Raw genomic sequence first — 14,235 nt, 5'->3', positions numbered from 1 at the left:
ACGAGGTGGATGTGTTGGGTAAGATGGGTAGTTGGGTAAGTGACAAGAACAAGCCGATTAGAATTTGGTTCAGATCCGAATCCAGATCTGACCTATTGGTGGGATATAAAACGTAAACTGTTTTCAGCCTGGCTGAGTTATTCGCGATGCCGAATGCCGTTCTAGTTAATAATTGCGATCTCAAATTGGTTCTTGCTGAAAGATTTTTTCAATTTCGCCGGTAGTGCTTCATGCTTGTTTCCCGTTCACTCCACCTCTGCAACGCTATTTTTGAAAGTCTTTCTCGAAATGCTGTTGCATTTCTCGTGAGATCGTTCAAACAAAAGTGATTCGGTTAAACCGTATTCAACACGCGTCAGGTTGGTTCCATGTGGGTGGGAATGCACCGTTGTGGGGAAAAAAAAAGCATTTGAAATTACACTGTCTGTTGGGATGATTTCTTATCCAATTTCGTAACATTAATTCTAATTCAAGCATTTGATTTCCAAAACATTTTGTATTCCAGATTGCACAAAACACACGGGAAGTTTATGGAAAAAATTGTCTGAGAGTAAAGTAATTATAGGCCTAATTTTTCTGAGAGTAAAGTAATTATAGGTCTAATTTTATATACAGTGCATTGAGAAAGTATTCAGACCCCTTGACTTTTTTCACATTTTGTTATGTTGTTATGTAGGAAGACTAGGTCCCCCTGCACCCCCCGGAGATATACTTCTAATCAGTGTTTCTAGATTGGAAAAAATGTGTAGAAAATGACTAGCTATGGCCCCAAGCTGAAAAAATGTCCCACATACCATTTGTATGCAAATTACTGCTGCCATTATCAAAAAAACGATTTTTGACATATCTCAGCCAATATTGCAGATAATTGAAAAATGAAGGTGTCTAGACCCATGTTTTGAAGGGCATAGATCATGATAGAACTATTCATAACATGATTACATGTGTCTATGGTATACTAGTATGCATATTAATGCTGTAATTACAAAATAATCAGTTTTACAAATGATAAGGATACGTTAATACTGCAGATAACTTAACATGGTACATAAGGGGTCTAAACCCAGGTATTTTCAAGGTTAAATGTCAACAAGATGCTCCTGAGTCTTGCATAGGGGCGGGACATTGGCAGTAACATTGGTACCACTCAACTTTTCTTCCCACCATTGACTTTGTATTGCGAGAGATTTTCACTTGCTTATTTAAAGGTTTCTCACCCAGCCCACGTAAAATCTACCAACTCCTGCTGTTAACTCCCAAACATATTTTTTTATGTTATCCAATCACAGTGCAGAAATGACAGACTAGAGATCCAAAGTAGTGCTGCTATAGCTGCCATTTTACATTTCCATCCATGTAACATGCGCGCTCGCGCGCTCGTATCAATTGGTAATGTCGCGCGCTCGTATCAATTGGTAACGTTGATGTTATTGAATACCTCAGTTGAAAGTTCAGTCTTCCATTCCATCTGTGTGTTGTTCTTGGTATTCATCCTCCAATCTAGCCAGGTAAGATGCTAACTATAATGTTACTCACACTCTTGACTTCAGTTTCTGCATGAAATCATAAACAGGCAGAATAACAGCTGAGCCAGCTAGCACCATGTTAGCTAACGTTAAAGCTAGCCTCATCTATGTACAGTATGTTCCTAATGTCGGTGTAACTTAAACTTTTGTTAATGCCAAACATGAGACATATCTGTTGACTTCTGTATATGAATTGAACCAGAAAGAGGCACGACAGCTGAGCTAGCTACAGTAACTTAGCACAATGTTTCATTGGCCTAGATAGCTAACGTTAGTGTGGAAGAATTTAGATGTTTTAGCTATTAGCACTTTTGATGCCACTAAACATGGTTTAGTCAGCTAAAAAGTACCCTAGTGTAGAACATGACTCAGAACCTCTGTTACCTCACTGAAAACTCAGAGCCTCCTTTCACAGGCACTTTTAACATCATTCGTGATTTCTTATTTGTCATTTAACAGTGATGGTAGACATCGACAGCAAGCATGCCCAAAAGAAAACGGAGTGTAGAACCTGCAGTCCAAAGCTCTCCTCCTACATGCATCCTTCATGTACCATCCATGTCTGATCATGGGGATTTCACGCCCCTCCGTAAAATTAAAGGATCTGCTTCAGAAAAACTGCAACTGCTTCAAAAGATCCGGGATAGACGTCTCAACCAACCGCATGACTCCCCATGTCGTATGCAATCAGTATGTGATCAGATCCCGGCAACTCTTCCTGATGACCTAGAAAGAGTAGGATATCACAGCAAGTGTTATAAGCACTTTGTCCGCCACTTTCATCGTCTGGGAGATGATACAGAACCAGGGCCATCAACCTCATCATGGCATCACTCTCCTCGTAAACCAGGAGGTTCTGCTGAACCCATCTTCCCGCCAGAGTGTATATTTTGTGAGAAAGTTGAGACCAAAGATGCTCATCGCAATACTGAGAGGCCTACAACCTTCCCATCCTTTAAAAACAAAGAAAATGCATGGGAGCAAATCGAAACACGGGCTGAGAAAATGGGTCTCTATCGACTCCATCGAAAGGTGAAAAACAAAGACCTCTTTGCATGTGAGGCCAAACACCATCCGTCATGTTTTAAAGCTTTCCGCACAGCATTCTACAACTATGAGCGTGCGATTCACAGAGCCGAAGCACCAAAGGAGCAGGCTTGCATGTCAGCCGCCCATGAAAAGGCATTCAACTCAGTACTGGAACACATTCAAACCCAGGTCATCCAGCAGAATAAAGTTCTACAGCTTTCTTCCTTGCGCTTGCTCTATGTCGAGGAACTGAAACTGAATGGATATGAGAACTCAAATTATCGGTCAGAGAAACTACTGAAACGCCTACAGAATGACCCAATCAAGGAGCATATCCACTTCACGAAGGTTGATCATGACAAATGTGATGTCATTTCTTTCTGGCTTGTGCACAGCTCAAACATAACAGTTTCCAATGCTCTCGCACGAGCATTCACACTCGGAAGCACAAACAAGAACCAAAATGTTGCCCTCCAACTTCGCCAGGGTATTCTACAGGCTTTCAGAGAGTGTAAAGACCAACCATGGCCACCAACAGCTGAAGACATGGAGCTCAATCCTGAAGACATCCTACCTCCAGACCTTGTCCGCTTTCTCAGCGTGCTAATGACTGGCAAGGAGGGCATCGAGACAGAAAAGGTGAAGCGTCTGGTCTTCTCCATTGGACAAGATCTGTGCCGTGCAGTGTCAGATGGAAAATGGAAGTTACCAAAGCACATTCTCCTCTGTGTGACTGTAAGGCACCTGTTCCGAAGCAAACAGCTCACCACAATACTACACAGGCTTGGACACTCTGAGAGCTACGATTTCGCCTTGGAGTTGGAAACTGCTCTCGCCAAGGTCCTGGATGAAGTCTCAACTTATCGTACACCACAAATTGTGACAGGAGAGGGCAACCTTGTATTCCACTGTGAGTGGGACAACTTGAATAAAACCACTACCAGTGTGCACGGCAGCAACATTGTAAACATTTCAAAATGTTCCTTGCAAATGACGACAACAAAAAGCAGATGTGCCAGCTTCTTCTGAAAGTGTGGAGTGGACAAGAGGCAGCTACCAGGCTGGAGAGAACAGAGATGGCTGTGCTGATCGTGGAGGGGAAGGCCCACCAACTTGCCTCAACGAATGGCAAGGTAAAATTGAAAGCCCTTCGTGAATGGCGATTCAATTTGTAATTTTTCCTGAAAAAAAGGTGATTACCTGTGATGTTTGTCTAGATCTGAAACTGGCAGTGACTGGTGATTGAAATGCGGTGCCTTTTTGTGTTTCAGGTCGAGGTACGTGAACTCCCCACGATCTACAGCAACCAGGAAGAGACTGATACCAGGGTGGTTCTGTACCTCCATCATGCTGCTACCATCGGATACAAGAACGCTGTAGTCAGAACACCGGACACAGACATCCTCCTGATCCTGCTCCACCATGCCCACAACATCAAGCTGACGGTGTACCTGGATACAGGGTCAGGGAAGCATCGCCAACTTGTCAACGTCTCTGAGCTGGCAGAATCCCTGGGAGAGGACTACTGTGCCACTCTCCTGGGGTACTATGTGTTCAGCGGAGAAGACTGCACCAGTGCCTTCAAAGGGAAGGGAAAAGTCGGGCCCTTGAAAAAGCTGGAGAAGAATCCCAGGTTTCACAGGGCATTCGGTGAACTGGGTGACAACTGGGATGCCAACCCTGAGGTGGAGAGGCAGTTAGAAAAATTCACCTGTGTGATGTACGGCCAGAGTCGCGAGTCATCAGTGGACATTGTCCGTGCCAAGCTGCTACGAAAAATGGTGGGAGAGGACAAGACCCTCACATCCAAGTCCAAGGTTGATCTGGCTCGCCTTCCTCCATGCCAGTCTGCCCTGAAGCCGCACATCCAGCGTGTGAACCACCGCGTAGCATTGTACAAAAGAGCCGATCAACCTATCATCGAAAAGCCAAAACCTTATGAGGAGCAAGGATGGATAAGGACTGATGAAGGACTGTTGAAACCAATGTGGTCCAGTGGTCCCATCCTACCAACCTCACTGGTGGATCTTCTGAACACAGGAGAGCACGAAGAGGAGGAGGAAGAGGAAGGAGAAGAAGAGTTTGACTCTGACGATTTCGATGAAAATGATGATGACTGACTCAGTGTAGAATCACTAATGCTAATGATGTTTATCTAAAACAAGCAAGAGAAGAGTGGTCACATTGAGTGCTAGGACTATTTTGACAGTTGTAATATTTAGAAAAATAAAACTTTGTGTTAACGTCTGTGTAGACGGACCTTAATATGAGTCTATTATTTCGTAAAACTGTGATTATTTTGTAAATAAAGCACTAATTAGCATACTAGTATACCATAGACACATGTAATCATGTTATGAATAGTTCTATCATGATCTATGCCCTTCAAAACATGGGTCTAGACACCTTCATTTTTCAATTATCTGCAATATTGGCTGAGATATGTCAAAAATCGTTTTTTTGATAATGGCAGCAGTAATTTGCATAAAAATGGTATGTGGGACATTTTTTCAGCTTGGGGCCATAGCTAGTCATTTTCTACATATTTTTTCCAATCTAGAAACACTGATTAGAAGTATATCTCCGGGGGGTGCAGGGGGACCTAGTCTTCCTACTAGACTATGCAGCCTTATGCTGAAATCGTTGAAATTCATTTTTTCCCTCATCAATCTACACTCAATACCCCATAATGACAAAGAGAAAACAGGATTTTAGAAAGTTTTGCAAATTTATTAAAGAGAAAAAACTGAAATATCACTGATGTAAGTATTCACACCCTTTGCTATGACACTTGAAATTTAGCTCAGGTTCCTCCCATTTATCTTGATCATCTTTGAGATGTTTCTACACCTTGATTGGAGTCCACCTGTGGTAAATTCAATTGATTGGACATGATTTGGAAAGGCACACACCTGTCTATATAAGGTCTCACAGCTGACAATGCATATCAGAGCAAAAACCAAGCCATGAGGTCGAAGGAACTGCCTGCAGAGCTCAGAGACAGGATTGTGCAGAGGCACAGATCTGGGGAAGCCTACAAAAAAATTTCTGCTGCATTGAAGGTTCCCAAGAGCACAGTGGCCTCCATAATTCTTAAATGGAGGAAGTTTGGAACAACCAGGACTCTTCCTAGAGCTGGCCGCCCGGCCAAACTGAGCAATTGGGGGAGAAGGGCCTTGGTAAGAGAGGTGACCGAGAGCCCGATGGTCACTCTGGCTGAGCTCCAGAGATCCTGTGTGGAGATGGGAGGAACTTCCAGAAGGACAACCATCACTGCAACACTCCACCGATCTGGGCTTTATGGCAGAGTGGCCAGACGGAAGCCTCTCCTCAGTGAAAGACACATGAAAGCCCGTTTGGAGTTTGCAAAAAAGCACCTAAAGGACTCAGACTGTGAGAAACAAGATTCTGTGGGCTTTCATGTGTCTTTCACTGAGGAGAGGCTTCCGTCTGGCCACTCTGCCATAAAGCCCAGATCGGTGGAGTGTTGCAGTGATGGTTGTCCTTCTGGAAGTTTCTTCCATCTCCACACAGGATTTCTGGAGCTCAGCCTGAGTGACCATCGGGTTCTTGGTCACCTCTCTTACCAAGGCCCTTCTCCCCCGATCGCTCAGTTTGGCCGGGCGGCCAGCTCTAGGAAGAGTCCTGGTTGTTCCAAACTTCTTCCATTTAAGAATTATGGAGGCCACTGTGCTCTTGGGAACCCTCAATGCAGCAGAGATGTTTTTGTAGGCTTCCCCAAATCTGTGCCTCGACACAATCCTGTCTCTGAGCTCTGCAGGCAGTTCCTTCGACCTCATGGCTTGGTTTTTACTGTGATATGCATTGTCAGCTGTGAGACCTTATAGAGACAGGTGTGTGCCTTTCCAAATCATGCCCAATCAATTGAATTTACCACAGGTGGACTCCAATCAAGGTGTAGAAACATCTCAAGGATGATCAAGAGAAATGGGAGGAACCTGAGCTAAATTTCAGGTGTCTTCGCAAAGGGTCGGAATACTTACGTCAATGTGATATTTTAGTTTTTTCTTTTTAATAAATTTGCAAAACTTTCTAAAATCCTGTTTTCTCTTTGTCATTATGGGGTATTGAGTGTAGATTGATGAGGGAAAAAATGAATTTAAACGATTTCAGCATAAGGCTGCAACATAACAAAATGTGAAAAATGTGAAGGGGTCTGAATACTTTCTAAATGCACTGTATGTCCAAAATGATTTGACTATAATTTCCTCCCTCAATACCCCCACCCCACTTCTTCTTCATCACTTGTAATTTCCTGATTCGACAAGTCGCAGAAGACTTGTGTGAAAGATAAATATTGGCAGAAGATAAGTTTGTGCGAATAAAACAGGAATTCCTAATGAGGCACTGCCCACTCTGCTATCCTCTGCTTAACAACTTTTCCTTCTCCTCCTCATTTACCATACCCAACCTCACGCTCCCTCCCCCTGCCTCGCCCGAGCTGTTATGGTTAGCAGCCAGTTTAACACCTGTTTTCTTCCAATCGAAACTTTATAAAAAGGGTATCCATAAAATCCTTCAACGTTCGGACAGGATGATGACAAATTGGGATGGCCCAACAAATCCGCTGCAATTAGCATCATCGTTTACATCCGTCGGATGTTCAGTGGCTAAATCAGAATGATGCAGTCTCGAAGTCCTTCTTTAATGTCAACAGCATGACTTCCATAGTTTCCTTTACTGCGCATTTCCTCTCTAGTTTCCAACTGAGTTTCAATATCTATTTGCAGCACATGTTGCTGTATTACCATAAAAAGTTGCATCATCCCGTTATAGTGGAGGAAAGGAAGGTGATACGAGATGCGCTGAACAACATGTTTTGTTTTCGTATTTTTCCTGCATCAGCTTTCCTATTTGAGTTAAAGCTATAAAGTAACTTTATGAATGCTAACATCATGAATCTTCGCTCCACCAATTCCATAATGAATCTCCCGTGATGCTTCGGCTTCATGCCAGATGGTCTGATCATTTGCCATTTTAAAGTTGCCCTTATTTTGCAATAAATTATATTATATTTGACAACCATTAGGATTTCAAGCCTGGTGTTGGCTTAGCGGTTCGGGTGCCGGCTTGGGATCCTAAGATCCTGGGTTCGAATCCCGGTCGATCGCTGAATTAACACCAGGGGGGTTGACTCAACCTGTCAACCTTCCGAAGTCGGCAAATTGAGTACCAGTTCACTGGTTATTTATTCCCTGTGTGTTGCAAGAGGCGACTAACAGGGTTGGCGGCAGGAAGGGCATCAAGCATCGCTTCAAAAAGGGGACCATGGTGCCTGAAAAAGGCCAACCCTGTTAGTCGTTCTCAAGTGGAGAACAATGGAACAATACCCCAAGCTTAATGGAGAACAATGGAATACTGTTCTCCCCTATGGGCTGGTGCTCCTGCCTCACACCTGGCTCGGCTTCACGCTGTTGAATCCAAAGCTTTCAAAATCATTGGAATCTCCCGCGATGAAGCTATCTCTGAGGGCCTTTCACTCACTCACCGCAGGCAGGTAGGTGGTCTTTCTGTCTTCTACCGACTCCTCTCCGGCCTTGCTCCCCCAGCTCTCTCTGTGCTCTGTCCCCCAAATATTCCTACAGGTCGCACAAGATCTGCCAGCAACCCTCTGATGGTTAAACTGCCGAAATCTCGGCTCTCTGCTCACCTTCACTCTTTCATTCCTCTTTTCTCCCACCTGTGGAACAAACTCCCACACTCCCTTCAATCCCTCTCCTCCCTCCAGGTCTTTAAAACAGCTGTTCACCACCATCTCTTATCTTCCCCCATCCATAACCTTGATCTTTTCTACCCCCACTAATTCACCCCAGATCCACCTTGTTTGAAATTCCAACTTCTTTCCTGGAAATCCTGGCAGTGTCCATATGTTTATACCTCTCCCACCCCCCCCCCCCCCTTCACATGCCTCCCCCCCAAAGCCCTCTCCCTCCCACAGATCTCTCGATGTCTCCATGTCTCTCGGTCCCTGCTCTCAAATGTTGTGTTTGTGTCCTTCCCCCTCTCTCCCCATCTTGTCTACCGCTCCCGATGTTATTTGTTTTATGTGTCTGTTTGTCTTTCTGTGTGATTAATGTTCGCTCTTTCACTAGCCTCGATCTTGTATACAAAAAAAAAAAAAAAAAAAACCCATGCTCTGCGGGGAAAAATGGCCTCTAAAGGTGGTTCAACCATTAATATTTCATATCGGGTTGTTTTGATCGGTTTGAACTCCAGTATTGTAATCTTGTCATCGAAGGTTTATTTCCTTACCCTTGGGCCTGGGCCTAGTGGGTAGGTAATGGTAAACTGCCCCAGAAAACTTCACAAACTTATCAGCGTGGCTGTCTCGCTTTGCCCTCTTACTATATATGACACAATATGTCCTTTTTGTTCATCAGCTGTACTTCAGGAAAAGTTTTACCAAGACTAGAAAAATTTCATACATTACTTACCTTAAAGTCCGCATTCGAAATTTTTTTTTTTTTTTTTTTTTTTGTATACAAGATCCAGGCTCGTTTAAGAGCGAGCACTTCAAACACATATAAGCACATAAAACACAAAAACATAAACGGACACGTAAAACAATAAGGAGAGGGGGAGACAAGATGGGGAGAGAGGGGGAAGCACGCAAGCACAACAGTAGAGAACAGGGACATCGGGAGATCTATTTGAAGGGCTGAGCAGGAGAAGTTTGGAGCAGAAGAAGAGCAGCAGACATTTGCAGGGAAGTTGGTCATAACCAAGAAGATACTCCATTGACTGAGATCCGGGTCTGGAAATTGACAGACTAAGGGTGCCTTCACATACACGGATTATTCTTACGAGTCCTTACGGATCGCCAACTCGTAGTCAATCGCAAGCATCCGTAAATAACGGAAGATGATTTTTGACATGTCAAAAGTTGTTGCGAGTTGTGACGAGTTATCTACGGATACCAGCGAGTTATTTACGGATGCTTGTGATTGACTACGAGTTGGCGATCCGTAAGGACTCGTAAGAATAATCCGTGTATGTGAAGGTTGCATTACTTACAACAAGTTATGGAAATATTGAGTATGGACTCTACAAACGATGAGGATGGTTTTCACAGGGTCTTCAGCTTGTGTAAGAGCTTCCACCTCCCCCCCCCCCCCCTCCTCTTGCCACCCCCCTCCTCCCCACATACACATACACACCAAGCTTAACCTTGGCCTCTTGGTTGTTTCCTTGGCCTCTTGTTTCTTTGGCCTCTTGGTTGACGTAACTTTCTGCCACCACCTTGTAATGTCGCTTTTCTCTCTATACTCAGCAGGACATTTGAGAAGCAACCCCCCCCCCCCCCCTCCTCCCTTCATGGAGCTTATCCATGCTCTATCCTGTAAATGCTGAGCGTCAAGTGAGGAAGTTGTGCAGGTCATTTTAAAACTTTTTGGTATCACTGGGTCAGGGTCAAAACTAACACGCTGACCTCTCAGACCCACCCACTGAGTCTGGTTGAAGGTCTGGTTATATAACGCCATTTTAGCCTTTGGGTTGCTGCTCTTCCATCTGCTCAAAAATTTCAGCGTCATCCTCATCCCCAAATTTCTATGCTTATTTCACTCCAACCGAAGCCGTTGGTGAAGATCTGAAGCTGTATCCAGATACGATAATTTTTTAAAACTTCAAGTGATTTTTCACCATTGAGAGATACGGACAAAAACTATATATAGCATCATATTTCAAAAAGGTGTGGATGAGTTATGAAAAATCTAGGTGGATGAGTTGGTTAGGTGTCGTACATATGTCGTACGGTGTATGTATGTCGTACGTATGTACGTACGTGTCTGCATTTTAAAAATTCACTTTCTCGGCAACTGTTGGTCTGATTGACACAAAATGTTCAACATAGGAGTACCTCCTCCTGTAGAATTCTTTATATCAATAATTGTGATGTCATCGATCACGTGGTACGGGCGCCATCTTGAAAAACTTTGCACATCTATATATCCAAAACCGCTCCAAGTAAAAAATTGAAACATGGCTCATTGTCAAGTACTCCCCATGTCATAAGATATGTTAATGATGATGTCTCCGGTACCTTCAGTATGATGTCATAATTTGACAAGTACAACGGGTGATCCGATCAGTACCGGTATGAAATCGTTTTCTCTCCAACTGTTGGTCCGATAGACACAAAGTTTCGTCAAAGGAGCACCACCTCATGTAAAACATTTTAATGCTAATTATGACGTTATAGATCACGTGGCATAGGCGCCATCTTGAAAAACCTTTGCACCTCTATATCTCCGATACCTCTCCATGGAAAAACTTGAAACATGGCTCATTGTCAAGTGCTCCCCAAGAGGAATAACATATGTCAATGATGATTTCACCGGTGCCTTCATTATGACATCATAATTTGACAAGTATAACGCTTGATCCGATTAGTATGAAAATTTTTTAAGGGTCATATAGGGATAATTTGATCGACAGAATTAAATTGATGACATTACAGGTGTCACATGGTTTGGAAGCCATGTTGAATTGAACATAAAAAACTTTTAAAATCTTCTCCAGAAGGGCTGACCAGACCGAAGCAAAATTTTATGCACATGATCTACTAGCCTTGGAATATAGCATGTTCCAAGAATATATTAAAGGTCACATGGTATGGCAGCCATTTTAGATTTAACCTAAAACCTTTTAAAATCTTCTTTCCAGAATGGCTGGACAGATCGAGGGGAACGTTCACACACATGTTCCCCAAGGCTGAGGGATACCATGGTGTTCATGAATAAATCATACAGTGACGTGAAAAAGTAAGTACACCCCATGTAAAGTTTTGACTTTTTCAACATATTTCAACATACAGCTATTTGATCTTCATTTCAACAATATTGATAGATAAAGGTGATATAATATAACAAATATCATGAAACATTTACATTTTGTAGTCCATTGTATAATTTAAATAAACATAAATGCAAATTTCGCATATGGAAAAAGTAAGTACACCCCGAAATTTATCACTACTTCAAATACCTAAAATTAGAATCAGGTGCACCAGCTCAGGTGCAAATGATTAGAACATCGTTAGAGAGGATTTTGGAGGAATCTGTCTTATTTAAACCTCAGGCATTTCGTTTGGTTTGCTCTTTGTTGTTGAAGTGTGCGGCGTCACCATGCCTAGATCAAAAGAGCTCTCTGAGGCCTTCAGAAAGAAGGTTATAGATGCCGACGAGTTTAGGAAGGAATATAAAAAGATCTCCAAACAATTTGAAATCAATCATTCGACTGTCCGGAAGATCATCTACAAGTTGAGAAGATTCCAAACAACTGCCAACTTGTTCAGGCCAGGCCGCCCCAGCAAGTTCAGCCCGAGAGCAGACTGCAAGATGTTGAAAGAAGTCTCTAAGAACCCCAGAATGTCATCACGGGCCCTACAAGTAGCTCTTGCCACTGTTGATGTCAAAGTGCACGAGTCTACCATTAGAAAGAGGCTGCACAAATTTGATCTACATGGGAGGTGTGCCAGGAGGAAACCTTTGATGTCCAGAAAGAACATCAGGGCAAGACTAAAGTTTGCCAATGAACACCTGGGCAAAGACCAGCACTTCTGGAACAATGTGCTCTGGACAGATGAGTCAAAGGTAGAGCTATTTGGCCACAGTACCAGAAGACATGTTTGGTGAAAACCAAAGACAGCATTTGACCACAAGAACCTGATACCAACTGTAAAGCATGGTGGTGGAAATATTATGGTTTGGGGCAGCTTTGCTGCATCAGGGCCTGGGCAGCTCACCATCATAGAATCCACTATGAATTCTTCATTGTACCAGAGGGTGCTTGAGGATAATGTGAGGCCATCTGTCGAAAAGTTGAAGCTCAACCGAAAGTGGACCTTGCAACATTACAATGACCCTAAACATACCAGTAAATCCACCAAGGAATGGCTGAAAAGAAATATATAGAGGGTTCTGGAATGGCCAAGTCAAAGCCCGGATCTAAATCCCATCGAGGTGTTGTGGGGGATTTGAAACGAGCTGTGCATGCAAGAAACCCCTCAAACATCGCACAGCTGAAATATTTCTGCATGGAGGAGTGGGCAAAAATTTCTCCCAGTCGATGTCAGAGACTGGTAGACAGTTATAAGAAACGCCGACTTGAGGTTGTTTCTGCCAAAGGGGCAATACCACCTATTTGAGCCAAGGGTGTACTTACTTTTTCCACATGTGAAATTTGCATTTATGTTTATTTAAATTATACAATGGACTACAAAATGTAAATGTTTCATGATATTTGTTATATTATATCACCTTTATCTGTCAATATTGTTGAAATGAAGATCAAATAGCTGTATGTTGAAATATGTTGAAAAAGTCAAAACTTTACATGGGGTCTACTTACTTTTTCACATGACTGTAGGTCACATGGTCTGGAAGGGAAGCCATGTTGGATCAAAGGGGAAAAAACGTCACTGAAACAGCTGAACCTATCGAAGCGAAACTTTCCAAATATCATGTAACGCCATTGCATTGCTACATATAGTGTGAAAATTATGATGTAATAGGTCACTGGTTTGGCAGCTATCTTGGATATAAAAAACGAACCTTATCCGATCAACACTAAACTTCCCACACTTTATGTGCTTATCCCCTACCCAATTGGAGCCAGAGTGTGAATTTATGATGTCATATGTCACATGGTTGGGTAGCCATATTGGATCTAAGCGAAAATCTTTGAAAATCTTTGGAAAAAAAAAGAAAGAAAGAATAATTGGCAGATATGCTGGTGTCAGACGACATGCACACTGCCATGATCAACAGTGTTTGATGCAAAGCATGTGATTGGCCAAGGGTCACATCTATGTCACATCTATCTTGGTGCATGGGAGACGTGCTGCGATTGGACAAAGTGCGAAGATGGAAATCTCGTTTGTTTTGGAAGTTTTTTCTTTTTTTTGGATTAATGTGCAACTTTTGTGATTAACTAGTTGTCATTCGTTTAAATAAATAACTATATATATATATATATATATATCAATCAAAAATGTAGTGGTCTGAGAGGGTCATTAACCTGTGTGGCAGCTACATTCAAATGTAAGGTGTGCACAGAGGGAGCTGCAGATGGAGGAAATGTTGAGTTGGATCTTGGAGACGGTGTGAAACTGGAAGGTGTGAAAACATTTTGCTACCTAGGAGACATACTGAATGGAGAAGGTGGATCAGACTCGGCAACGGTTGCTGGAGTGAGATGTGCATGGAAGAAGTTTCGGGGAACTGAGTGGCATGCTGACGAGGAGGTGAGTGTCGTTGAAGCTGAAGGGAAAGGTGTATGCTGCATGTGTGAGAAGTGTTATGATTTATGGGAGCGAGACATGGGTAATGAATGTAGAGCAGCAACGAAGGCTGGAAAGGGTGGAAATGCGAATGGTTCGGTGGATGTGTGGTGTATCGTTGAGAGAGAGGAAGACAAATGATGAATTGCGAAAGATGATGGGAATAGAGCCTGTGATTGATGCTGCGAAGAGAAACAGGTTGAGATGGTTTGGTCATGTGTTGAGGAAGGATGAAAGTGACTGGTTGAGAAGAGTGATGGAAATGAATGTAGGAGGAAGTAGAGGACTGGGAAGACCGAGAAAGACTTGGCTAAAGATGGTCGAAGAAGAAATGCGGGCAAGGGGGTTAACAAGGGGAGATGCAGAAAATAGGGCAAA

At 43.0% G+C, this 14,235-nt stretch overlaps 1 protein-coding gene across 1 annotated transcript; it reads left to right on the top strand.

Moving 5' to 3' along the window:
• The first annotated feature begins 3,573 nt into the window (after positions 1-3,573).
• Positions 3,574-4,820, top strand: LOC144892071 (uncharacterized). Its single transcript, XM_078777235.1, has 2 exons — positions 3,574-3,688; positions 3,827-4,820. The coding sequence occupies exons 1-2, from the start codon at positions 3,632-3,634 to the stop codon at positions 4,673-4,675; spliced, it is 906 nt and encodes a 301-aa protein (XP_078633361.1). The 5' UTR covers positions 3,574-3,631; the 3' UTR covers positions 4,676-4,820.
• The last annotated feature ends 9,415 nt before the right edge of the window (positions 4,821-14,235 follow it).

The sequence above is a fragment of the Myxine glutinosa genome, chromosome 5, assembly GCF_964187855.1.
Source record: "Myxine glutinosa chromosome 5, kmMyxGlut1.1, whole genome shotgun sequence".
Classification (NCBI taxonomy): domain Eukaryota; kingdom Metazoa; phylum Chordata; class Myxini; order Myxiniformes; family Myxinidae; genus Myxine; species Myxine glutinosa.
This window is presented reverse-complemented; position numbering and strand designations above follow the sequence as displayed.

Bases quoted from the DNA above. Each gene is read 5' to 3' on its own strand.
- LOC144892071 (XM_078777235.1), top strand. From the start codon at position 3,632: ATGGCTGTGCTGATCGTGGAGGGGAAGGCCCACCAACTTGCCTCAACG. The intron at 3,689-3,826 runs GTAAAATTGAAA...TTTGTGTTTCAG, and splicing joins TTGCCTCAACGAATGGCAAG to GTCGAGGTACGTGAACTCCC.